Here is a 27,995-nt window from a genome sequence, read left to right on the forward strand (position 1 = left end):
GATAGTAAGTGCTGGAGGCATAGAGCTGAACTTGCTCTTGTTCACTTCATGAGCTTTGGGCTGGGGAAAGGAGATAACAGTTAAACAGTCTTTCCTTGAAAGCTTGTCACAGGCTTCCTCTTAGAACTGGGATGAGGCAGGAGGGTGAAATATGGTTCTTATGCAAGTGTGGTATACCATGCTAGATCTCCTAATGTCAAACAAACATCCAGGATATCAAAGGATATGTGTCAGTTTGAGCAAATGTTGATTTATTATCTCAGATTTCAGGCATTCATAAGACAAAATGGAGATATCCAGTGTGATTCCAAGCAGGCTTATGGACTAGTACACACAATAACCCAGGCGCACCGGCGATCTGGGATACGGTCTCCTATAGAAGCACTGCATACAGAGAAGGTGCATGTGTTCACTCAGTAGACAGCAAGGTTTCCCAAGGACAGGAAAACCACCCTGCCCCACCTCCACCCTGGCTTTCCAGACTTCTAAGGTGTTTCCTCAGCAGTGACTTTCATTTGATGAGGTGGCTCTCCTCTCTCACGTCGCCCTGTTGGCCACCTTAACCAACAGGTCAAGGAAGACTTCTGCCAGCTCGCCTCTGCTCTGCTGATGGCCTCATCCTGCCACCGTGGCTTTTCAGGCTCTTCCTCCTCTTGCCCTGGGGGCCCACTCTGGCTTTCTTCTTTGTACCCAGCCCTCGAAATGTTTCCTTGCCGCTTGCCCGAGAAGCCAGCTTCTTAGAAGGGCCTTTCTCAGACAAACCCTGGGATGGGCTGGAAGCTAAGGCTGCACTGGAAGATTTTCTAGCAGCTTTCTCTGATTGCTCCTTTAGCAAATCCAAAACTGTCTCTGAGAAATAAGCATTTATTTAGTGAAAAATATAAGTCCTGGAAAGTAGCTATAAGAGAAGCACCAGTCAGCAAACCTAAAACTGCAATAGAGTTCTTTAATATAAATTCTTTTTATTAATACTTTTTAATTCCCTAACTGCCCTTGATCTAAATCTATCACTTTTTTTTAAAAGGGTCACTCCAGTGATACATGGCTCTGTAATAGTTTCCTTAAGATAGTATCCTTCCTTGAATAAAAGTGCACAAATTAAAAAGAAAGAAAAAAATTAAAAAAAAAAAAAGATAGTATCCTTCCTCTGTAAGTCTTCCCTGACTTCCCACCCTACCCCAAGGAAACATTCCTCATTTTAGGTGTCCTCTCAGTTCCCTGAACATCCTTCTATACCAGAACCTTAATGCTACATTTCTTTATTTGCCTGCACTTCCCATCCCCACTCCTATCTAACTCCGAATTCTTACATATGAGACTTTAAGTGTTCATTGCTGTATCCCTAGGGATTAGCATAGTTCCTGCCACAAAGTAAGTATGAAATGATTGATGCCAAATGAATGAATACATGAACGATTAAATGAATGAATCAACAAATGAATGAATGAATGACTAGAGGAAACTGGTCACAGTAGAAACAGGTATCCTCACACTCATGATTCCTCTGTTATGCAGAAGAGATGTATAGACTGGGCCAAAAGTAACAGTCCTCATTTAAAAGACCACCCCTCAGGGGAAACTAAGACTCCACCGTGGGAAATTAGAGCTTGCTTGCTGAGGGCACTGCCTTGGCCTCCGCCCAAGGCCTGACCCTAAGACTCAAAGATGGACTTACTGGCGAGTGGTCTGAATGGGATCCGCTTACTCTTGGTTGTCACCGGCACTGGCTTGTATTTGCACTTGCCTGGGGGTGCTCGCCTAAAAACACAGAAAGCGTGAGGATGCAAGACTCTGCAGATGCAACCAGAAAATCAAGGTCACCAGAGGGTGTATATTTGCAAGAATTGGGGTCAAATTTTACTTATCCATTGGATGGGGTAGATGTAATAGGAAATATGCTATGAGTTCAGAAGGAGAGGTAAAAGGGCACAGACGTCACAGGGCACCTCAGGCCTTTGAGAGACAGTGCAGATAGGGAGTTAGGAGTATGGATATGGTGGCAGTCAAAACGGGTCACGTCCTGGTAACCAGGGGCAAAAAAACCTTACTAATTCTCAGTCTCCACATCTATAAAATGCAAAAACTAATAGTACCCATCTTGCAGGGAGATGTGAAGGTTAAATGACAGCTGTGTACCTGACACTCTGTAAGTGACTGATAAAGAATGAGAGTTAAAAAAAAAAAACACTTGGAACAGTGCCCAGCACATAACAAGAGCTCAGCAGATGGGGATGATGAGGATGATTCCGCTGCTGCTTCTGACAGTGACGCTGGTGATTTCCTTTAAAGAAAATGTCTTCAGAAACTCAAGGCACAGCCCTCAGGCAATGCCAGCTTCTCTGCCTAATAACAAACACATTCTTATACTGCTTGTCCCCTGGATGCATCTTCTGAAATAAAAGGGACTTTGAGGACAAAGAGTACTTCCACTGTAAAGAGCAGAGCTGGAACCTCCCAGCCAGCCCCCGTTGCCTTCTCTGCCTTGCTCCAACCCTCTCTCTCACCACCATCCTCCCAAGTCCAGGGGGGAAAAAAAAGGTAATTGTATTTATTTAACAAACACTTATGTAGTGCCCAGGCACCATTCTAAATACTTTGCAAATATTAACTCACTGAGTCTTCCTAACAACCCTGTGAAGTACTATTGTTATCCTCATTTTACAGAGGGGAAACTGAGGCTCACACAGGCTAAGAAACAGGCCCAAGGCCACACAGTCAGTGGCAAAGCCAAGATTCCAAGCCCAGGCTCAAGTCCATGTTCTCAACCATTGGATTTAGTCACCACTAAAGGAAGGGTAGGAGGAAAAGACGGGAGGGGGAAAAGGATACATAATTAATCAGGTGTCCTCAGAATGCTGGGATTGGTACATTTAGTGCAAAGACAGGCTGAATAAGTAATCAGAGCAGAATCTGGTCCACTTACAGCAGCTTTAAAAAGTCTATGTGATTCAATGTAGTTAGAACGGAACAGAGGGGATAGTGCTGAAATGACCAGTCCACGAAGAGAACTGAGTTCCTATTCCAGGCTCTTCTTTCTAGCTGTACCTGGGGAAAGTAATTTAACTTACCTAGCCTTCAGTTTCTTTCTCCATAGAGTGAGGAAGTTAACCTGCCTGGTTGGAATTCTGTCAGCATTAAATGCAAGCCCGCATGCATGGCACTTAGCACAGTGCCTGGCACACAGGAAAAACTCCATAAATGTCAACTTAAAAAAAAAAGGTGAACAAGTAAGGTTGTCTTCAGTGTGAAAATGCTTTATGGGTGCTTTCTGTGTGGCTTCTCGCAGCTGCTCTTGTGAAAGTGGGGAGTTAAATCATCTTCCAACTAAATCAGAAAACTGCCAAAGGAAAGAAAAATGGATTCCCACAGGAAGCCTATTAGTGGAAAGAGAACTCCCCACCAAGGCATCGTCCACATCAGAAACACTTTAAAGATGCTAGTCTGCTTCATCACCTAAGCCCGGGACATGCGCACAAAAGCAGACCCAACAGTGGAAACAGCCAAGTATTAAATTCACCCCTTGGCTATCCATGCTCTACCATCCGCAAAGCACCCTGGGCACAGCCTCAAGGACTGAGCATCTTCTAAGAACTTCTGAGAACATACAAACCAAGAACCCTGCGGCCAAATGAAAGCTGAGCTAGAGCTGGCCCCTGAGCGCTAACCAGTGGCTGGACCTATAAATGCCTCATGTCTACTGAATGCCAATGCAGACATGGGTAACATAAGCCTCAGGGGGAAGTTTTCCTCTACAGGTCTATCGGTGAGCTAATTCATGTAGAGATTTTCTTGTTTTGGCAAGAATTTTTAGATAAATCTAGAGCACTAGGGCAGGGCGCACGGTGGCTCATGCCTGTAATCTCAGCACTTTGGGGGGTCAAGGCAGGTGGATTGCTTGAGCCTAGGAGTTTGAGACCATCCTGGGCTACATGGCAAAACCCCGTCTCTACTAAAAATACAAAAATTAGCTAGGTGTAGTGCTGCATGCCTGTAATCCCAGTGATTTGGGGGGCTGAGGCACAAGAATAGCTTGAACCCGGGAGGCAGAGGTTGCAGTGAGGCAAGATTGCGCCACTGCAGTCCAGCCTGGAAGACAGCGAAACTCTGTCTTAAAAAAAAAAAAAAAAAAAAAATCTGGTGCACTGCCAAGACTCCTCAGGATGGATACAACGCATCGCCCTCCCTGGGGCAGGCAGCCTGACCCAGATTCAACAACCTCTCAAATGGGAAGTGACATTGCAGCTTTTGCCCACGCTGGTGGAGGCTGGTCAGCCTCTGAGAGAGATGCGCAAGGAAGCAGAAGGAAACAGCATAGAGCCCAGCAAGTGAATAAACACGAAACTCCAGAAAAGATCAGGTAGAGCTACTGAGAAACCTGCCAGTTAAACATATTTGCCAAAGACCTAGAGATCTGCACCAAGCCCAGGGGACAGGGGAGCAGTACTTACTCAGGTGGTCAGAGGTATACACATAGTGTTAGATGACCTCACTTCCAGAAGCATATTTTTTCCAGAAAAAAAAAAAAAAAAGAGCCAGGCATGGTGACTCGCACCTGTAATCCCAGCACTTTGGAAGGCTGAGGCGGTGGATCACCTGAGTTCAGGAGTTCAGGACTAGCCTGACCAACATGGGGAAACCCTGTCTCTACTAAAAACACAAAATTAGATGGGCATGGTGGTGCATGCCTGTAATCCCAGCTACTCGGGAGGCTGAGGCAGGAGAATCGCTTGAACCTAGTAGGCCGAGGTTGTGGTGAGCCAAGATCATGCCATTGTACTCCAACCTGAGCAACAAGAGCGAAACTCCATCTCAAAAAAAACAAAACAAAAAAAGCCACAGACCTAAACCAACCCTAGAAAGGCTCAAGATCTTCAAGTCCAACTGCAAAGAGACAATTTCCCAAATATTTCATAATTTCTATAGACACATTGTCCTACACCATTATTTGTTCAAACTGCTTTTTGCCTAGAACGTGGGTTTGCTTCATTGATAATTTCTGGTAATTTGAGGGACAGTGAGGACTGTTTTTATGGCCTGCCATTGAGTTAAGAAATGAGAAAAAAAAATGGCCGGACATGGTGGTTCATGCCTGTAATCCCAGAACTTTGGGAGGTTGAGGCAGGTGGATCACAAGATCAAGAGCTCGAGACTAGTCTGGCCAACATATCGAAACCCCATCTCTACTAAAAAAAATAATAATAATACAAAAATTAGCCAGGAGTAGTGGCAGGCGCCTGTAGTCCCAACTACTCAGGAGGCTGAGGCAGGGGAATTGCTTGAACTCGGGAGGTGGAGGTTGCAGTGAGCCAAGATCACACCACTGCACTGCAGCCTGGCCTACAGAGTGAGACACTGTCTCAAAAAAAAAAAAAAAGAAAGAAAAAAAGAAATTAGAAAAAATGCATTTGAGAAGAAAATGACATCAAATCTCACCTTGAGGGGTCAACAAATTTGTAAATAGATCCATGTGGCGCATAGGCACTTGGGTAAGAGGTCGCCAGGAAATACAGCTCCCCTAGGCAACAGAAACAGACAAGTAATAATGGGACATTAGGCAGCGCTGAGACACAGAGCCAGATGCACAGAAAACAGTCAAAATGAGCTTATGGCCCTACAATCCTGCAAGCGCCAAGAATGGAATCCCAGAAATCTGATGGGCTACAGCTTTGCTGGCCTGTGAACTCCTTGAGAAGTGCATCTTTGAACCCCAAAGACTAGCTCAGTGTATGGACGAGCAGAGGTAATTTCTCGTGTATGCTTATTTATCAAACCAAACAGGTATCTCCTGTTTGCAGGAGACCCCTTTCGCTTGGCTCTCATTTTCTCTGTCACCATGTAAGATGTGCCTTTCACCTTCCACCATACCCAGCCACATGGAACTATGAGTCCACTTAACCTCTTTTTCTTTATAAATTACCCAGTTTCAGGTATGTTTTTATCAGCAGCGTGAAAACAGACTAAGACACTCTTAGACAGCGCCCGGCTCCTTTCCATTTCTCCCAGTTGGAACTCTGGGAAATGTTCTTTTCTCCTAGTAACTACCTCATTCCACCTTGCTTTCTAGTTACCTATGCTTTTAGTTATCTATGAGGGACAGTATGCTATGAAGTCACAAACCCCACTGGAGAGTCCCAGAAGTCTGGTTTGAATTCTGATAACATCAATTCCTCTCTATGCTATCTTGGGAGACCTCTTCCCCTGCACAGCCCTCAAGATATTTATTCACTTGTAAAACGGAGATCACAATGCTCAAATGACTGTTAGGTATTCCATTAGAAAGTGTTAGATAAGGTCAGCTGCAGTGGCTCATGCCTGTAATCCCAGCACTTTGGGAGGCGAAGGCAGGTGGACTACCTGAGGTTGGGAGTTCGAGACCAGCCTGATGAACATGGAGAAACCCTGTCTCTACTAAAAACACAAAAAATTAGCCAGGTATGGTGGCACATGCCTGTAACCCCAGCTACTCGGAAGGCTGAAGTAGGAGAATCCCTTGAACCTGGGAGGTGGAGGTTGCGGTGAGCTGAGATCATGCCATTGCACTTCAGCCTGGGCAACAAGAGCAAAATTCCATCTCAAAAAAAAAGAAAAGAAGAAAAAGACAGTGTTAGATAATTGGGCTGGGCACGATGGCTCACGCCTGTAATCCCAGCACTTTGGGAGGCCGAGGCAGGTGGATCACATGAGGTCAGGAGTTCAAGGACTGGCCAAGATGGCAAAACCCCATCTCTACTAAAAATACAAAAATTGCCAGGCGCGGTGGCTCATGCCTATAATCCCAGCACTTTGGGGAGGCTGAGGCAGGCAGATCACAATGTCAGAAGTTCGAGACCAGCCTGACCAACATGGTGAAACCCCGTCTCTACTAAAAATACAAAAGAATTAGCCAGGTGTGGTGGTGCATGCCTGTAATCCCAGCTACTCAGGAGGCTGAGGCAGGAGAATCACTTGAACCTAGGAGGTGGAGGTTACAGTAAGCTGAGATCGCGCCACTGCACTCCAGCCTGGGCAACAAAAGTGAAACTCCATCTCAAAAAAAAAAAAATTATCTGGGCATGGTGGCACATGCCTGTAATCCCAGATACTCGGGAGGCTGAGACACAGGAATCACTTGAACCCGGAAGGTGGATATTGCAGTGAGCCAAGACTGTACCAGCACACTCCAGCCTGGGCAATAGAGCAACAAGACTCTGTCTCAAAAAAAAAAAGAAAAGAAAAAGAAGAAAAACAAAGACAAATAAAGTGTTTGATAATTGTAGTTATTACTACTTTCTCATCTCTGGCCCAATGTTGGTGCCATTACACTAAATTAAATTCACTTGCTATTATGTGCCTTACACAACTCTTTCTCAATGTTATGAAAGAAAATGTTTATTAAGTTGCAATTCTGAGAAGCCTAGAGCTTTATACAGCTCTGAGTTACTTAACAACAGATTTTTTTTTTTTTTAGACAAGGTCTTGCTTTGTTGCCGAGTGGTGTGCAGCGGCACAGTCACAGCTCACTGTAGCCTCAGCCTGCTGGGCTCAAGCAAAGCTTCCACCTCAGTCTCTCGAGTAGCTGGGACGACAGGTGCATGACGCTACATCAGGCTAATTTTTTTAACTTTTTGTAGAGATGGGGTCTCCCTCTGTTGCTCAGGCTGGTCTCAAACTCCTGCACTCAAGCAATCCTCCCACCTCCGCCTCCCAAAGCAGTAGGATTACAGGCGTAAGCCACCACACAACGGCTCTAAACAACTGCTTTTTGTGGAGAACAGAGACCAGTGTTTGTCTTGTGCCAAGTGTGAGCCTCATGGTCTTTGCATAGCCTCTACACAGGGTAGCAGCTGCCTAACAATCTATGCTTTGTGTACTGGCATGGCAAACTAGATTTATAATCTTCCCCATGTAAGAGGTCTACTGAATTAGGACACACCCTCCCTTAGAGTCAGTTTGCTCTGTCTGAATGGAAACCCCAGGCACCATCCAGAGTGATTCTACCATTAGATAAATGTGGTGTCTACCAAAGGTCCATGTGTGCACAGGTCACTCTCAGGCAGGGGACCCTCAAAACCATGCAAAGGCCTTCCCAATCTAAAAAGAAAATTGAAAATCCTGCCTATGCGGGACTGCAGTTTGTGTAAACTGTATGTCTTCCACATTCCATAGACTTCCCACTGAATTTTAGGAGAAAACAATGCTAGAGATGAATTTCATCTGTAGCATCCAACTGATATTTCTAATATATGTCTTAAGGGAGAAAAACAAAAAACTAATATATGCCATGCTATACAAATTGACTGCAAACATAATTCATTTGACCAGCCCTCTTGGGAATGTGCTGCAGTGACTGACTTTCAGAAATCCCATCAATCAAACCTCAGCATGGGCGGCTCCACACCGGCCATTCGCTCAGCAGCAACTCATACCAGTTATCAACTACTCTCAGGACTCGGGAGGTGAACTGTAGCCAGAGGTGAAGCAGAACTCAAGTTCCAAGTAAAAGGTGACTTACCTAAAGCCAGTGGACTGATAATAAAATAATGAAATTGGCCAGGCACAATGGCTTACGCCTGTAATCCCAGCACTTTGGGAGGCCAAGGCGGGCAGATCATGAGGTCAAGAGATCGAGACCATCCTGGCCAACATGGTGAAACCTTATTTCTACTAAAAATACAAAAATTAGCTGGGCATGGTGGCGCACGCCTATAATCCCAGCTACTCAGGAGGCTGAGGCAGGAGAATCGCTTGAACCTGGGAGGCAGAGGTTGCAGTGAGCCAAGATAGCACCACTGCACTCCAGCCTGGCAACAGAGCAGAACCTATCTCAAAAAAATAAAATAAAAAAAATAATGAAATAATGCTCAGATCTAAAAATGCCTCTAACAGGAAGAGAATATGCCAACAGCAGAAAATATGAAACACAAGAACAAGCAACTCTGGAAAAAAAAAAAAAAAAAAAAAAACTTGACTCAGGAACAGCCTCATTAGCCTCAGGGCCGCCCTTGGGCAAAGCCTTGGGAAACTTTGCAAGTCTACTTCATAAAATTCAACCAAGGGCGCTGTTTTGTTTGCCAGATGTACCATGACTGTTTTTTTTAACCATCTGTTTTCTACTATGAGACGTCAAAAGCACAACAAACCAAGCCACTAAAGCCGGGATTTCTATGGCCTTCTAAAGAGGAATAAGCCACAGAAAACAGCAACCCAGGACCCCTTGGCAGGCCTGCCTCTGGGGGTCCACCCTCTTGGGTTCCACCCTTGCGGGCGTTCAGCAGAGGAGAGGCCCCACCACCGTCTGCAGCTTTCACGTCACCACTTTCCACTGGGCACCATGCTGCCCACCTGTGGTTTCTCTCCTTTTTCATATGTTTGAACTTCCAATTTGGAACTCATATAGACATTTCTCCTGTTAAAAATACTTGAAGTTTCCAACATTTTTGAAGTTTCCTTTGCTCCTATCAAGCATTCATCTGAAACTATCCATTCATCAGCTAGCTGAGAGGAAAGGGTCCGGGAGGTGACTGGGTCTCTTTATATCCCACTCAAGTGAAAGTCCCTGCAGCCACCCCATGGTCCAGAGGAGAAAGAAACCAAATACTTCAGAACCTTCGAGACTCTGGCTTACACCTATAGAGAATCTTTTTTTTTCTTTCTTTTTTCCTTTGTTTTGTGTGTGTGTGTGTGTGTGTGTGTGTGTGTGTGTGTGTGTGTGTTGTGTTTTGTTTTTGTTTTCTGTTGTTTATTTTTTTTTCCACCTATAGAGAATCTAGATGTGGAAGGGACCCTGAGAGGTCATTTTATTCTCTCTGCCTTTAAACATGGCTATATCTAGTGCCAAATACTGAAAAGTTCACTGTCCTCACATAAAAAAAATATATATTTAAAATTTGAATATTTTTCTCTTTCTGAGTGAAACATAACTTATGTAAAGCTGAAGCTAAAAATCAGTTTTCTGATTATAAAATTTTTGGAGGTCAGGCACGGTGGCTCACACCTGTAATCCCAGCACTTTGGAAGACTGAGGCAGGCAGATCACCTGAGGTCAGGAGTTCGAAACTAGCCTGGCCAACACAGTGAAACCTTGTCTCTACTAAAAATACAAAAAATAAAAAAATTAGCTGGGCATGATGGCATGCACCTGTAATCCCAGCTACTGGGGAGGCTGAGGCAGGAGGTGAAGGTTGCATCCCAGGAGGTGGAGGTTGCAGTGAGCTAAGATCGCCTCACTGCACTCCAGCCTGGACCACAAAGCAAGACTCCATTAAAAAAAAAAAAAATCAGAACTTTATTAGAGCCGAGTTGTTCTGTCTCTTGCTCATGTGTACATGTGCACATCATGCTTCACAGATGCCCTTAACATGTGCCTCATCTGTCTATTGAGTAACCTCCTACCCAGAGGTTAGGAGGTTAGGAGAAATCTTTTTCTCAGATTTCTAAAAAAATAAAATAAAAAATCCTCCTTTGCTCACAAACTCTTGGCAAGGTCAGGAAAGAGCCTGGCCCAACCAGCAAGATTCCCACCAGAGGTCCCTTCCCAAGACAGCACCAGCAGAATAAACACCACTGCTTATTTAGTCTGGCCCAATGTTGACCCTTTTCACATTCCTAAAACTTTGGTTCAGAATAGATCTTCCCCTCACAATGAGATGTGTAGTTCAACCAGGAAGGAGCAGGTTGGCATATTCAGTCTGTTCCTTCGTTGGTGAAATGAGCATTGTAATTATATCATGGGGCTGGGTGAGGTGGCTGATGCCTGTAATCCCAGCCCTTTGGGAGGCTGAGGTGGGCAGATCACCTGAGGTCAGGAATTCGAGACCAGCCTGACCAACACAGCAAAACACCGTCTCTACTAAAAATACAAAAATTAGCCAGGCATGGTGGTGCCCCCCTATAATTCTAGCTAATTGGGAGGCTGAGGCAGGAGAGTTGCTTGAACTCTGGAAGGAAAGGTTGCAGTGAGCCGAGATCGCGCCACTGCTCTTCATCCTGAGTGACAGAGCAAGACTCTGTCTCAAAAAATAAATAAATAAATAAAACATAATTACATCATGGGGGTGTTGTGATTACAAAATAAGGTGAAAAATGTGAAGTGCTTAGAACAGTATCCAGTACATTATAAAAGATGACTAAATGATAATGATCATAGAAGTGATAATTACTATTTAAAATAAATATTCACTTGATGCCTGTGATTATCCAAGTTCCAATAAGCAGAAATCAAACAACTGTGTACATTTGTTACCTGCTTCATCTTCAGCAAAGGAGATGATGAACTTGCTATGGGTACTGATCAGCCCTGGGAAGGCACAGGATGTGGTACTGCCCAGGCAAAGATCCTGCTTCTTCCATTTCCTGGTTTTTCTATCTTCCTGCAAAGCCATAAGTCGACTAGATGAAAAATAAAACCTTATGTTTTAGGAATCCATATATCCACTCTGCAGAATACTTTTTCTCCTAGAATCAGGGATGCCTGAGTACTAGGACTGAGTCCCCCATTAAGAGATGAATAACTAGCCTCCCTCCAAGCACCCAAAAAGCTGCTTCAGAGCTACTTCAATCACCCACTTGTCCTAGATGTGGAAGTTCATATTCTACAATAGAAGGAGTTCGGGTCAGGCCCAGTGACTCACACCTGTAATCCCAGCACTTTGGGAGGCTAAGGCAAGCAGATCACTTGAGATCAGAAGTTCAAGACCAGTCTGGCCAACAGGGTGAAACCCTGTCTCTACTAAAAATACAAAAATTAGTGGGACAGGGTGGTGCATGCCTGTAGTCCCAGCTACTTGGGAAGCTGAAGCACAAGAATCGCTTGAACCCAGGAGGTGGACATTGCAGTGAGCCAAGATCATGCCACTGTACACTCCAGCCTGTGTTAACAGGGTGACTTTTCGTCAAAAAAAAAAAAAAAAAAAAAAGGAATCACTGCATTTTAACCAAATGATGTGTGTATAAGGGCAGGGTGGTGAGTGGAGGTTGTAGGGAAAAAACCATAAAGAACAACGTCAGAGCCGGGCGCGGTGGCTCACGCCTGTAATCCCAGCACTTTGGGAGGCCGAGGCGGGTGGATCACGAGGTCAAGAGATCGAGACCATCCTGGTCAACATGGTGAAACCCCGTCTCTACTAAAAATACAAAAAAATTAGCTGGGCATGGTGGCGCATGCCTGTAATCCCAGCTACTCAGGAGGCTGAGGCAGGAGAATTGCCTGAACCCAGGAGGCGGAGGTTGCGGTGAGCCGAGATCGCGCCATTGCACTCCAGCCTGGGTAACAAGAGCGAAACTCCGTCTCAAAAAAAAAAAAAAAAAAAAAAAAAAAAAAAAAAAAAAAAAAAAAAACAACGTCAGAGATCTAGTAAGTGATGGTAAAGGACCTGAACAGAAATCAATAGCAGTAACTTCACTCCATCTCCATAACCAAGAATTGCAGCATGAAAATAGAACACCTTTTCTAACAGGGACCAGATTTACTCTCCCATCTTAAACAGTCCAAAACCTGAACAAGATAGAATAATGGCTTAAAAGATTCTGAAGTTCAGGCAGTATAGTAGCATGTTCTCTGAGAGATAAGAAACAAACAAGGTAAACCCTATGATTGTTCCAACATACTACCTTGAGAGTTTCCAGCACAGGAAGGGAAAATACAGGCAAAGCCCAGCAGGCTCCTTGAGCTGAAAAGACATTGCTGAGAGTCCAGGAAGACCAATGCAGTAAGAGATTGCAGGACAGATACTGGAGAGAAGGAAACTACACAGAGAATGAACGCCGGAGGCTGCAAAAGGTTCCCCTGAAGTAATCATCAGAATACTCGACAGCAGGTACATGTGAGAAAGTATTTTAAAACAAAGGAAAGAATGAGTACAAATACTTGGTATTTACTTGGGATCAGGAATAGCATAAGTATCACAGGGCTCAGGTGGAATTCAGTTGTGAGGAATAGAAAGCTCTAGAAAAAGCACTACCTTGATTCTATTTAGCAAATATTAATAGCAAGACCTGAAAGAATCACACTACTTCCAGAACACTATGTCTCCAAGAGAAATTCAAAGTCATTTATAGTAATACAAAAATATCCAGCACCTACCGAGTTAAATTAATGATTTCTGGCATCAAATCAAAAATTATGAGGCAAGTAAAAAAGGAGAATATCACCCATAATAAAGAGTAAAATCTGTCCATTGAAACTGACACAGAACTGATAAAGATGTTAAAATTAGCACACAAGAACATTCAAACAATTATTCTTAACTATATTCCATATGTTCAATATAGAGATATGAGAGATGCAAAACAGACCCAAATCAAGTTTCTAGAGGTGAAAAAATACATTGAGACTACACACACACACTCAGTGGGATGAATGGCTGGCTAGACATTACAAAAGAAAAGATTCATGAACTAAAGACAGAGCAATGGAAACTACCCAAAATTAAACACAAATAAATTTTTTAACATAAATAGATCATCAGTGAACTGTGAAACAACTTTATGCAGCCCAATATACATATAATTAGAGCCTCTGAATAAAAGGAGAGAAGGGGTGGGAGACAGAGGAAAACATATTTGAAGATATAATGGCCAAAAATGTTTCAAATTTCATGAAAACTATAAATCCACAGATCCAATAACTTCGACAAACTCCACGCACAGGAAATATGAAGAACACCAAGCTAAGGCATATCTTAATGAAATTGCACAAAACTAATGATAAACAGAAAATCTTAAAAAGCGTTCACAGGGAAAAAAATGACATATTACATATGAGGAAACAAACAGAAGTCTGACAGCCAATTTCTCACTGGAAATGATGCACACCAGAAAATAGTGGGACAACCTCTAAAGAATCAAAGAAAAAAATATGTTAACATAGACTTCTACACCCAGTGAAAATATCTTTCAAAACTAAAGGCAAAATAAAGACTGCAAATGAAAATAATTCATCACTATAGACCCCATTGACAAGAAATGTTATAGGAAGTTCTTCAGGCAGAAGAAAAATGATATCAGATAAAAACATGCATCTGCCCAAAGGAATTGAGAGCATTAGGAATGGTAACATTCTTACTGCCACTCTAACAACTTACTACAACTACAAATTACCACAACCTTGTGGCTTAAAACAACATACACTTATTCTTTTATAGCTTTAGATGCCAGAACTCTGAAATGGTCTTCACTGAGCCAAGATCAAGGTGTTGGCAGGACTGTGCTCCCTCCAGACACTCTGGAGGACAGTCGGTTTCCTTACTCTTCCCAGCTTCTGAAGGCTGTCCCTACGCCTTGACTCAAGGCCCTCATCTTGTCACCTTTTCTCCCTCTGCCTTTGTTGTCACATCACCTTCTATCTCTCCCAGCTTCAAATTTCCCCCTACCTTTCTCCTCTAAACACACTTGTGATTTCATTTAGGACCCACCCAGAAAATCCAAGATAGTCCTCCAAGTCATATACAGTATGTTCTAAGACCACAGTAAATAGAAAACAGAAATCAATAGCAGGAAGATCTCTGGAAAATCTTTAGATATTTGGAAACTAAATAGCACACTTTGAAATAACTCATGGGACAATGAAATCAAAAGGTAAATTAGAAAATGTTTTTAACTGAATAAAAATGAAAACACAATATATCAACACTTACAGGATGCTGCTAAAGTACTGCTTGGGGGAAAATTTATAGCACTAAACACATATATTAGAAAAGATGAAAGTCTCAGATCAATTACCTCAGCTTCCATCTTGAGAAACTAGAAATAGAAGAGCAAATTAAACCCAAATCAAGGAAAAGGAAGGAAAAAGAGAATAAATCAATGAAATTAAAAAAACATTAAAATAACAGGAAAAAAATCAATGAACACAAAAGCTGGTTCTTATAGAAGATCAATAAAATGGATAATCCTCTAACCAACTGCATCTAGAATAAGACAAGCAACATCACCATTGTTTCTATAGATATTATAAGAATAATAAAGGAATATTATGAACAACTGAATGCCAATACACTTGACAACATAGGTGAACTGGACAAATACCTTGAAAGGCACAGACTACCAAAGCTCACTCAGAAAGAAATAGATAAACTGAACAATTAACTCTAATAAAGGAATTAAATTTGTAATTAAAAGTCTTTGTACATAGAAAACGTCAGGCCCAGATGGTTTTCCTTGGAAGGAAGGACACATAAGGAAGAAATAATACCTATTTTACACAAACTCTTCCAGATAATTGAACAGGAGTACTCATTCTATAAAGCCTGTCTACCCTGATTCCAAAGTCTAACAAATACATTACAAAGAAGAAAAACTGTAGTTCATTATTAATTCATGAACATAGATTTTTTTTTTTTTTTTTTGAGGCGGAGTTTCACTCTTGTTACCCAGGCTGGAGTGCAATGGCGCGATCTCGGCTCACCGCAACCTCTGCCTCCTGGGTTCAGGCAATTCTCCTGCCTCAGCCTCCTGAGTAGCTGGGATTACAGGCACGCGCCACCATGCCCAGCTAATTTTTTGTATTTTCGGTAGAGACGGGGTTTCACCATGTTGACCAGGATGGTCTCGATCTCTTGACCTCGTGATCCACCTGCCTCGGCCTCCCAAAGTGCTGGGATTACAGGCTTGAGCCACCGTGCCCGGACTGAACATAGATTTTAAAATTTCAAACAACACGTCAGCAAATCAAATCCTTCCATATAGAAAAAGGATGGGGCCAGGGCAGTGGCTCATGCCTGTAATCCCAGCACTTTGGGAGGCAAGGTGGGAGGATAGCTTGAGGCCAGGAGTTCAAGGCCAACCTGGGCAACATAGTAAGATTCCATCTCTACAAAAAAAAATTTTGTTTTTAATTAGCTGGGTGCCACCAGCTACTTGGGAGGCTGAGATGGGAGGATCACTTGAGCCCAGGAGTTTGAGGCTGTAGTGAGCTACGATCGTGCATTGCAGTCCAGCCTGGGTTACAGAGCAAAAGCTTGTTTCAAAACATAATAAGATAATGCATTATGACCAAGTGGTATTTATCCTCAGAATGCAAGACTTCTCTAACAATTTTTAAATCAATCAATAAAATTCACCATATTAAGAAACTAAAATTTTTTTAAACCCACATGATTCAGCAAAAGATGAAAAGAAGCACTTGACAAAACTCAACATCAGTATCAAATACAAATTCTCCAAGGACTAGAAATCAAAGAAAACATCCCCAGCCTGATAAAGGGTGTGTAGAAAACACCTGCAGCTGACATCATATTGGTTGATGTCACACAGTAACATCACACTAATACCATGGTGAAAATGAATGCTTTCCCCATTTCTATTCAGCACTGAACTGAGATTGATAGAGCAATAAGCCAGTTAAAAAATAAGAACAAGCTTCCAATTTTTAACTAGAAAGTAAAAGTGTCTATATTCACAGACCTTTTAATAAAATGACCTTTCACATAGAAAATCCAGTAGAAGCTACAAAAAAGCAATCAGAATGAACAAGGAGTTCAGGAAGGTTGCCAGATACAAGCTCAATATAAAAAAATTCTATATACTATGAATTAACAATCAGAAACTGAAATTTTACAAAGTAACTTTTACCATAACAAACACTATGAGATAGGTAAATATGCAAGATCTCTACACTGAAAACTACAAAACACAGTTGCCATGTTATTCACAACATGGCTCTAACTGGGAAGAGCCAAAATGTTCATCAGTAACACAGAGAATAGATGAATAAATTGTGGTGTACTCATACAATTGAATATTACAAAGCAATAAAAAAGACAAATTACTGATACATGGAACAACGCTGAGGAATCCCACAGACATTACTGAATTTAAAAAACCAAGCACAAAAAGAAGAGTACATATTATAACGATTCCATTTATATATGAAGTCTCAGAAGCAAAATAAGCTGTGGTGAGCGTGTTTATCTCTGGCTGGTGTGTGTGTGTGTGTGTGACTTCTTTTTGGCCTGGATGGCTATATGTACGTATTCACTGGGGACGGGGGGACAGGCTGGAGGTCCCTTTGGCATATTTGGAAATGCTCAGAACAAGTAAGCTAGATGGAAGCTGGGCCCCTGCTCCTTTAAAGTGAGCCCCTGGTATGTGAGAGAGAGAGAGAGAGAGACAGAGAAAGAGGGAGGTAGAGACAGGGGCAATAGGCAAGAAGAAGCCTTCTAGGGTGATGAAGTGTTCTACATCTTGGTATGGCTGGTGGCAATATGAGTGCATACATTTGTAAAACATACAACTGTGCTCTTACGTGATTGTATTTCACCATATGTAAGTTATACCTCAGTAAAATAAAAAGAGGGAGAAGGGACATCAGTCCTTCCTTACCCACTCATGAAGTCTCCAAAGATGTACAGGCCATTGAGGTTTGGGGATTCACAACCCCGATAGACATAACCTCCAGTGACTGACTTCCCCACTGTGTGGCCATAAGCATAGATTGGCAGAACATCATCTGTCCAGGAGAGAGGAAAGAGAGTGAATGCCATGGCCTAAAACTGAAAGCTTCAAGGAGGAAGAAGGGGACTTTTTAATGCAGTCACCTAATTCAGTGAAGAACGCTTTATCTCCTGGTCTTCAGTAGGACAGACAATCAAGTGAATCATGTTTATTGTTCTCAATAGACTAGCACAATATTTGCAAGCTTCCTACTTAACCGCTATCTGCAGGCAGAGAGGAAGCCAAAAATTCCCTCCAACTATGAGGCAGGGTGACCTGGAAATCCACACAGCTAAGTTTTCCCCGTAGGTTGATATGGCAGATATCCAGGTTTAAGGATATGGAAAATGTCACAGTCTGTAAGACTGTTTTATAACTTAGAGGACAAAAAAAGACTAAGAAGTAGTGATAGAGTCAGAACACTAGAATTTTGAGCCAGGTGGAGTTTCAAGCACACCTCGATTATTACTGTTTAAAAAGCGTCCTCAGCTGGATATGGTGGCTCATGCCTGTAATCCCAGCACTTTGGGCCGTTGAGGCAGGCAGATCACGAGGTCAGGAGATCGAGACCATCCCGGCCAACATGGTGAAACCCCGTGTCTTCTAAAAATATGAAAATTAGCTGGGCGTGGTGGCGCGCGCCTGTAGTCCCAGCTACTTGGGAGGCTGAGGCAGGAGAATTGCTTGAACCCAGCAGGCGCAGGTTGCGGTGAGCCGAGATCGTGCCATTGCACTCCAGCCTGGGTAACAAGAGCGAAACTCCGTCTCAAAATAATAATAATAATAATAATATGCCTAAAATTAATGTGGGTAACTTATTTAATTCAAAATACAGATTCCTGGGTCAATCTCATTCCTCCAATCCACCCAAAATTCAAATTCTTTAGGTCTGAGGCAGAGTCTGGGAATTCACTTTTTTAAAACACCCACTGCCAAGATGTCTCTGGTGCCTTGTGAGTGGCTAGAGGACCACTTGGAGAAGTACTATGCCACAGGACACAAACAAGGCATTACGTAAATGACCTTCAGGGCAGGACATTCAGGTTTTAGTCCCCACCTTTACCTCCAACCCACTCAACTCATCCAAGAAATCAGCCACAGAGCTTCTTTCTTACCCAAAGAGGAACTGTGACAAAGTTTTTTGTCGTAACACGCAAATCCTTCCTTTGCTCTCCAGCCATAGTTTCCGCCTTTCACAATGAGGTCAACCTCTTCAAACCTGTTCTGGCCCACATCCCCGCAGAATATCCGGCCTCGGCCCTGGCGCGTGACGGGGTCCCCTCGGTCCACAGCACAGCGCCACATGTTCCTGATCCCATAGGCATAGATGGCGGGGTGGGCCCCTGGCTCAGAAACAAACGGATTGTCCAAGGGGACTCGGTACCGCATACCATCTGAGCCCGCCCTGTTCACATCGATCCTTAAAACTTTTCCCAGCAGGGAACTTCTGAAAGAAAGAAGGCCCAGAAACAGAATCAGGTAAACGAGGAAAGCCACAGGACTGAAGAGTCCACCCAGAAGGGCCGACTCATAGTTGATGCCAAGAGACTGCTGGAGATCACATGGGAAGATGTAACTTCTTATTTTCCTTCTTTTTTTTTTTTTTTTTTGTACCAGCAAGAATGAGCTTGAAGATTTTCTTTTAGATATTTAAGACTGTCCCATATTTGGCTCAAAGAGAACTACCAGGCAAAATGTGATGTGATCCTGGCCCATGGGACCCAGTTGCAGCTTCCGTTCTTATTTTAACGATGAGGACAGCTTCTCTCTGACTTGGGCCAATATGACAAATTTTTTTAAAGAAGCTGGTTATATTGTTTGTTCTTTATTTAACAACATGGTCAGTTAAAAGAATAGAACAGAAGCTTTTGAGAGGCTCTGCCCGTGACTATGGTCTCTGGGGCTGACTTTCCTCATTTAAAAGGCAGAGGAGAGTAACCGATAGCCTTGTGCCACCACTTCCTGCGAGGATGAGCAATTCCACACTCAAGTCAAGGGTGTGGGATCTAACAGACACACAATAACCAAAGGCTGCTATTACATTTAATATATTGGCCAGGTATGTGGCTCATGCCTGAAATCCCACATTTTGGGAGGCTGAGGTAGGAGGATAGCTTAAGGCCAGGAGTTCAAGAACAGCCTGGGCAATACAGTGAGACCCCATCTCTATTTAAAATATATAGCTAAATATTATTTACCTTGCAGTGTGGTTGTGATGTAAGGGTTAAGCGTTATTGTGTATATAGTGTTTAATGCAATTCTTGAATCACCGTAGGTATTTGACAAATGTTAGCTTTGATTTATTTATTTATTTATTTATTTATTTATTTTGAGATGGAGTTTTACTCTTGTCACTGAGGCTGGAGTGCAATGGCGCTATCTCGGTTCACCACAACCTCCGCCTCCTGGATTCAAGTGATTCTCCTGCCTCAGCCTCCTGAGTAGTTGGGATTACAGGCCTGAGCCACCACACCCAGTTAATTTTGTATTTTTAGTAGAGATGGGAGTTCTCTATGTTGATCAGGCTGGTCTCGAACTCCCAACCTCGGGTGATCTGCCCACCTCAGCCTCCCAAAGTGCTGGGATTTCAGGCATGAGCCACCATGCCCAGCCAGCTTTGTAATATTATAACCTCAATATTTTTATTACTAGATACTAGGAGCCAAGTGCTTACTGGATGCAAAGAGCAGAAGGACCACATGACCTTTATTTAGGCAACTCAGCATCACTGGGCTCTGGTGCCGTATCATGTGGGTGGGAATTTGTTTTCCACTTACTCACTGTATGACCTCTGTGCCTCCATTTTCTTGTCTGTAAAATAGATATTATTATATGTATACTTCATAGGATTCATTCATTCCATGTGTAATTATGGGGCGGCTCCCTTGTGCCAGACACTGTCCTAAGTGCTGGTGACACATCAATTAACAAAATAGATATAAATTCTTGCCCTTGAAGGTTTTTAGAATTACCTTCTCAAATACATGTAAAGTATTTAAACCAGTGTCTGACAAGCTGCAAGCACCCAGTACACATTGGCTCTCAGTATTTAATTTCTCATGTGTCTCTGGGGCCTAGCGCAGTGCCTGGAACACAATGTTCAATATTATTGAGTTGAATTGAATTAAATGATTAGTGTGGTAAATAATGACCTGCTAATATATATTTAAAATCCTAAATTCTCCTTTACATAACATTCTGATGGTTATATTGAGCATCAGTAAGATTAACTACCAAAATATACTATGTGTGAAAGTTATGCAACAGAAAACCCATTGCCCCATCGGAGTGGACCACATCTTGCAGTATATGATTTGAGTTTGATGCCATCCCTGCAAAAATGTCATAGCAGGGTCTCACTCTAAAGGGACAGGGGCCCAGCCTCCATCCAACTTACTTGTTCTGAGCATTTCCAAACATGCCAAAGGGATCACCAGCCTGTCCCCCGTCCCCAGTGAATATGTACATATAGCCATCCAGGCCAAAAAGAAGTTGTCCACCATTATGGTTTGAGGCTGGTTCTTCAATCTCCAAGATGACCCTGGAAGAGAAAAAAGAAACCATGCATTAGGCTTTGACACAAGCTGAAGCTGCATCGTCTTGAGATACCCAAAAATGACTGGTCCAAGCCACCAAAATTTGCCAGGCCAGCAAGACCTGCTTCTGAGTTTTCAAGGATCACAAAGTACGTAGCTTTGGGGCTCTGAGATGCCCCTTATTTCCTGGCATAACTCTTTCATGGCTCATTTTTGTTTTTCTTTTTTTTTTTTTTTGAGACAGAGTCTCACTCTGCACCCAAGCTGGAGTGCAATGGTACAATCACAGCTCACTGCAACCTCTGCCTCCTGGGTTCATGCGATTCTCCTGCCTTAGCCTACTGAGTAGCTGGGGACTACAGGCATGTGCCACCACGCCCAGTTAATTTTTGGTAGAGACTGGGTTTCACCAGGTTGGCCAGGCTGGTCTTGAACTCCTGACCTCAAGTGATCCACCTGCCTAGGCCTCCCAAAGTGTTGTGATTACAGGCATGAGCCACCATGACCAGCTAATTTTTCTTTCATGCCATGACTTAATGAGCTGTGGACCCGGCCAGGGTAACAGCCGTCCTTTTCTAGGGCTTGCCTTTACTATCTGCCCTATCAGGATGTTCCATCCCTTCCTTCGAGCAACTTAAGAGGGTTAATCTATCAGTTCTTTATGCTTTTTGCAATCCCCCAACCTGTCTACAATGAGAAAAGAGGCAAGAGAGAAAGGAGAAGAAGGAAAAAAAAAAAAAAAGGCAGAGTGGTAGAGCGGAAACAGCACAGCTTTGGATCAGTGAAAACAGTCCTCACCTGGCCAGGCATCCAATAGCTTGATGGCCTTGTATCACAGCTTCCAGTGAGAATGAGAAATCCCACATTCAAAGTAAAGGGCCTGGGATCTAATGGCCGCATAATAATCAGAGGCTACTATTATGTTTCATAGGTTGATACTATCTACCATCTTTTCTCAGATTCCTATGGCTGCTGGTCCTGGCTTACCCTTTGTAAAGACAGGCAAGCATGGCTTCACTTAGGGTAACTGTAAGGTGACGGCTACACCCCATTAAACAGCCTTGACTCAAGACCCTAACCTGGGCCTGCCGCAATCAGCAGTGACTCCTTTCTCAACAGGTGCAGTAAACAGTTGCTGTAAAACCAGTAAATTCCCCTCTGCTGTCTCACGGGCCTGGCATTATTTCGGAACACAGCACAGCTGTAGACTCTCGTGAGTATGTCTCACCTCTCTGATTTCAGGTCAGCTTTGTTGGGATCGGCCCGGGAAACCTTCATCTCACTAATCCGGATCTTTTCTACCTTCTTCTTGTCCAGGCACGAATAATAAATGTAGAACTTGCGGTTGCGGCGGAATTTGGGGTGAAAAGCCAACCCCAAGAAGCCCCTCTCATCCCCGATCCACGGGGTGGTCAACACGATGTTCTTGAGGTCCAGGAAGGGTTGCTCCAGGCGACTGCCATCAGGGAGATAGACCCACACCACTCCCACCTGCTCGGCAACGAAGAAGCGATGGGTGCCGTCCCCAGCATGGACCATGGCGACGGGGTTCCTGAGCCCGTTGGCCACCTCGCTCAGGCAGAGCTGCAGGCAGCCCCGGGGGTCCTGGGCCACCACGCCCAGGTTGCGGTTGAGATAGTCGTTCCTCAGCACGTTGGGGAAGCAATAGTCCTTGTCAGGGAGGTCCAGGCGGTGGCAGAAGCGGGCGCCATCAGTTCCAGGCGACTCCTGGAGGCCGCGGTCGCTGGTCAGCAGGGAGATGGCGGAGTGGCAGTTGGAATGGAAGGCGGAGCAGTAATCAGAGCAGAGGCCGGGGAGGTTCCGGAGGGGCGTCTGAGGGTTCTCGGCGTCGTAGAGGTGGGCCGCGTAGGGCGAGCACTCCTGGAAGAGAAGGCGGAGCTCAGGCCCAGCCTCAGACCCGCCGCACCCGCGCTTCCCTCAAGTTTTAAGCAAGCAGAAAGGAAAAATGGCCCTGGGGGAAGAAACTCAGGATTCTGGAGTTTTTGTTACCAGCTGCTGCTAAATCTCTTCTCTGTGATTTTCTGCCCAGTTAATGCTCCTGGAAGTCAGAAAGGGGGGAAAATCTCTCATAGTCACTATATTGTCTCTAACATTTCAGCTTAGTTTTTGACATTTAAAGTTTTATTAAATGATGCATGAATATTTTTTTCAAAAGGGTGTTACTAAATTTCTCACTGTTTTTCTTTTTTTAATTTTTATTTTATTTTTCATAGAGACCGCCTCACCATGTTGCTCAGGCTGATCTCAAACTCCCAGGCTCATGTGATTCTCCTGCCTCCTCCATCTCCCGAAGTGCTGGGATTACTGACATGAGCCACTGTGCCAGCCCAGCCTCCTTTCCTTATGGATGCTGTATCTACCAAGATTTTATTTCTCTATACAAATCTGAAACAATTTGGGAAAAAAAAAATTTCCCATTGGTTCAAATCTGGTTGTTGGACATAAACAGTATTATTTATTTTTTCTGTGCTTTTCCATATTTTTGGAATATTTTACAATGAAAAATACAGTTATCAAAATGCACATTGGATGTATCATTCTAAAGATTAGGTGGCTAGCAATTTCTTCAATTATTTATTTAAAATATTTCAGTGTTTAATATATGCAAAGTACCATGCTGGAACCTATACACATTTGAATTGTGGCAATAGGGATATATGGCTGCCCCTTACGCAGACATGTGAGGACTATTTGCCCAAAGGAGTATCTGCTACTCAGACATCCCTAGACTATAACATTTTTTACATATATAATATATATGTAATATTTTTAATATACATATATATATTAAATATATATACATTTATATATATATATATAATATTTTTAATATATAATAGAATATTGTGAGCAGACGAGTGACTCCCAGTAGTAATGAAAGACAGAGGCAACTGAGATTAGGAAGGTAAGAAAGTCCAATTCAAGGCTGGGCACAGTGGCTCATGCCTAGGCAGGCAGATCACCTGAGGTCAGGAGTTCGAGATCAGCCTGACCAATATGATAAAACGCCGTCTCTACTAAAAATACAAAAATTAGCTGGATGTGGCGGCAGGCACCTATAATCCCAGATACTCAGGAGGCTGAGACAGCAGAATCGCTTGAACCTGGGAGGCAGAGGTTGCAGTGAGCCGAGATCACGCCATTGTACTCCAGCCTGGGTAACAAGAGTGAAGCTTCATCTAAAAAAAAGAAGAAGAAGAAAAGAAGAAAACAAAATCCAATTCAGAGTGTTGTTGGAGCCATGCATTAGAGCAGAGTTCACCCACCAGCCCAGGAGCCCCCTTCTGATCGCTAAGGACTCTCCTGAGCCAGCCAGCCTGTGCGGAGTCGTCTCCTTCACCTCCCTGCTCCCCCCATTTCGCAAAAGGACCAGCAGCATTTTTCATGTATATGGGAGTTCCCTTTTCTCTATTTCCCCTGACTGTAGATTGCAGAGCCAGCTCTCAGTCATTGCACAGAGGGGAAGAAGGAGCCCAGAGATTCACAGCGGCTCCCCTACGGCTGTTTCCATTTAAGACACTTATCACAGCAGCTATCGAGGCAACATGACCCGCTCTGAAGTGTCCCCTCATTGATTCTGTGCACTCTCAGAGAGTGGGAAAAAGAGAGAGGGGAGACTGAAATAAGGATGCAATACTAGAGAACAGAAGGGGGCTGTGGAAAGAGAACCACAACTATGGCACACTCTCATGCAGCCATTTAGAGTTTGCAAAGTTGCTTCTACTCAATTAGCTCAGTAACTAAGCAGATACTTCCCTACTTTAAAGGGAAGAAAAATCAGAGCCCATAGAGTCTCTAGCCAGGCACAGCGGCTCACACCTGTAATCTCAGCACTTTGAGGGGCTGAGATGGGTAGATCACCTGAGGTCAGGAGTTCGAAACCAGCCTGGCCAACATGGTGAAACCCTGTCACTACTAAAAATACAGAAACGTTAGCCAGGAATGGTGGTGCACACCTGTAGTCCCAGGTACTCAGGAGGCTGAGGCAGGAGAATCACTTGAACCTGGGAGGCAGAGGTTGCAGTGAGCCAAGATGCGCCCCTGTACTCCATCCTGGGCAACAGAGCAAGACTCTGTCTCAAAAAAAAAAAAAAAAAGAGTCATCTGTGACTGTCCTGTTGAGCCTCTCTTACATGCCAGGCACTGTTCTCATGCAGCAGTGAGTGAAACGCACAAAATCTGTCTTCTAATGGAGCATATTTTTGGGGGAGCTCAGAAAACTGCTAAGTAAACAAGCCAATGCTGCTGTTCCTGTGCTTTAGCACAGTGTCATCTAAAGGGCGCAAGACTTGGAGCCTAAGCATCTAGCTCTGTGCCCCAGGACTGTTTTACCTTGGGTACATAATCTAAAACTCTTGAGCCCTCACCAGTAAAATGAGGATCGTAACAACTGCCTGCAGAATCATTGTACCCAGCAAGGATTCTACAAGTGTCAAGGAAGAAAGAAGACCTTACAAATGTGAACAAATAAACGTGAAGGATTGTTTGGCTGAAATTGTTCTTATTCCTCAAATCCCTAAAACAACAGAGCTGCTGACTTGGACTTTCTGAAGCCTCACGCAAGAGGGAAGGATCAGGTGTAGACGATTTTACCGGGGGAGATCTCAGAAATAAACATTCTCAGTGCTGCTCATAAAAGCTCAGCTTCTACCCTAATGGGTATCCTAGAGTTAATTCTCCAGGAAACAGTAGAGGGGTGGTATCTGTGAGTACAGCCCCAGGCGGTGCCACCCAGGTGGCTGAACTTTCTGAGCCAGGCTCAGCTGTAATTCTCTCCTGGCCTCTGGGAAGCTTGGTTAACCACTCCGCACCCTGTGTGGGAGTTATACGGTGGTCAGCAAGTTCAGGAACAGTGGCACCAGGAGTCATGAAGAGATGCCTGTGGATAGCCCAAGCATTGCGCTGAGAAGCCCAAGAGGGTCTCAGATCAAAAGGCTGCCTGGACTTCCTGTCTCTCCTCCCCATCATCATTAGAGGGCTCCTCCCCATGCCACCTCTTTCGTCAGCTTTCCAAATGCTGACCTCTCCCCATTCACCCCAAACACCCTCTTCCTACAAAGTCTGTGTGTGCAGCTTGCGCCCGTCTTGTTTTCAGGCTGAGCTCAACCAAAACGATGCCTCCCAGGGATGTGGATTTTGGCTGTTGAGCAGCCGGGAGAAGCAGAAACTGTGAGTCACTGCTACTCAGCAGCTTGTATCTCTCTCTCCCAGCTCTGGAGTATTAAGCAGACAGAACTCTGGGGAGAGTCCCCAACCCCTGCCGCTGCCACTGTCACACCAGAGATGATCTGGCACAAATCACCCAGATGAGAAAGGACTGAACCCCAGCAGATGCCACCACCCCCTCCCTTAACGCACTTGGTAAATGCCATGGGGATAAGTGCCTAACTCTCTGAGCATGGCAGAGGATGCAAATAATTATTTGCTATGCACCGCAGAGGGAGCGTGGCAAATAATGGCTACTCTGAGAACTCCAGGAAGAGTATCCCTCTCATTCTCCTGGGGGCTGGGGAAGAATCAGGGCCAGCAGAATCCCAGAGGGAGAGCTTTGAGGAACTCATAGAGATCAAATTCAGCACACCTTCATGTCAGTGTGCCTGTCCAAAGCCCGCAGCTCCAAGGTGAAGCACCCGGCACGTGAACTTCTAAAGGGCTGGGCTACCGAAGCACCCCTCCCCTCAGGACCCACACCATGCAGTCCAGCACACGAAATCCTGGGGCTGGAAGGCACTTTTACTACCTGGCAAAGGATGTCTTTAATGTAATCTCCACACAGCTTATGTCTCTTCAGATCAAAGTATTCCATGATGTCCCAATACCGGGCAGCAATGCGGCGGTCCTTGTGCCGGTCACAGCAGCCAAAGGACTCATAGTCAGAGCAAAACTCAAGGTGCAGAAGGGGCCGGAAAGGGGGCCCATAATCCAGGCACTGGGGGTGTCCCTGCAGCAAGCCCACCTGGTCCAACAAGAATGTGAGGCAGAGGCAGAGAATGCCAGAAGAGAGCCAGGGGACCCAGCAACGCGGACCACCACGCACACTAGGAGTGGACGTTCTCAGCATTTTGGCCTTGGGAACACTCGGGCTGCTGTGTTTGCTCAGGTTGGCTTCCCCGCTCTGCCCAAGATCCTCCCTCTCTTCCTCCCCCCACTCCACCCCGTTTTCCCTTCCTTCCTCCTCTTCCCCTCCTCTCCCTGCTGAGGTGGTTTCTGAGCAGTGTCCCTTCTGTGGGCTCCCTTTGAAAACAGTGAGAAGTGTCCCTTCCGCTTCCCTCAACCCATCTAAACACGAAGCCCCACTCTAGGCTGCTAGTGTTATGGGGTCACATGTTTACTTAGCCAAAAGTGCGATGGTGTCAATGGCAGAGGTGCTTGGATTCCTTAGAACTGCAGAGAATTCCTGCTGTGTGTGGGGAGGCCCGGAAATTTACACTTTTTTACTGTTTCTTCACAGGCTGAGGGCCCAGAGTCATCATGAGAACACCATAGATTATGTCATCCCAGACTTCACACTCTGTGGAAGGAAAGCTTCAAGCATTCCTACAGTGCTGAAGGGCACCAAGGGGGTGGGGGACATGGAGGGACCATGGCAGGAGGCAGGGTGTGCTGCATAGCTCCTCGGATCTGGCAAGGTATGTATTTGGAATGGTAGGAAGAGAGGGCATTTTATTAATCTTGCATCCACAGTAAGGACCAAGGAGAGGAAAGAGGGAGGACGCAGCGAAGGAAAAGGAGGAGGGATCTTAGTCCGTGCTGCTGTAACAAAATACCACAGAGTGAAAGTTACAAATAATGGAAATGTATTGGTCATAGTCACGGAGGCTGAAAAGTCCAGGATCAATATGGCAGTAGGGACTGGGTGTGGTGGCTCATGCCTGTAATCCCAGCACTTTGGGAGCCTGAGGCAGGAGGATCACTTGATCCCAGGAGGCAGAGACCAGACTGGAAACATTCTGAGACCCAATCTCTAAAAATATAAAAAGAAAATTAACCAGGCATGGTGGTGCACACCTGTAGTTCCAGCTACTTGAG

General features: G+C 44.4%; 1 protein-coding gene across 1 annotated transcript; it reads right to left on the reverse strand.

Annotated features, from left to right (window-relative positions):
- Window positions 1–228: 228 nt before the first annotated feature.
- HHIPL2 (HHIP like 2) lies at window positions 229–27,884 on the reverse strand. The gene is made up of 9 exons (XM_032289337.1): window positions 26,707–27,884; window positions 22,174–22,826; window positions 20,807–20,950; window positions 18,525–18,856; window positions 17,299–17,425; window positions 11,222–11,367; window positions 5,434–5,515; window positions 1,676–1,758; window positions 229–849 (listed from the first exon to the last, which is right to left on the reverse strand). Exons 1-9 carry the CDS (start codon window positions 27,025–27,027, stop codon window positions 572–574), a joined length of 2,166 nt encoding a protein of 721 aa, XP_032145228.1. The 5' UTR covers window positions 27,028–27,884; the 3' UTR covers window positions 229–571.
- Window positions 27,885–27,995: the final 111 nt, after the last annotated feature.

Source organism: Sapajus apella, unplaced genomic scaffold (assembly GCF_009761245.1).
Source record: "Sapajus apella isolate SASKATOON/1434 unplaced genomic scaffold, GSC_monkey_1.0 scaffold22, whole genome shotgun sequence".
NCBI lineage: Eukaryota > Metazoa > Chordata > Mammalia > Primates > Cebidae > Sapajus > Sapajus apella.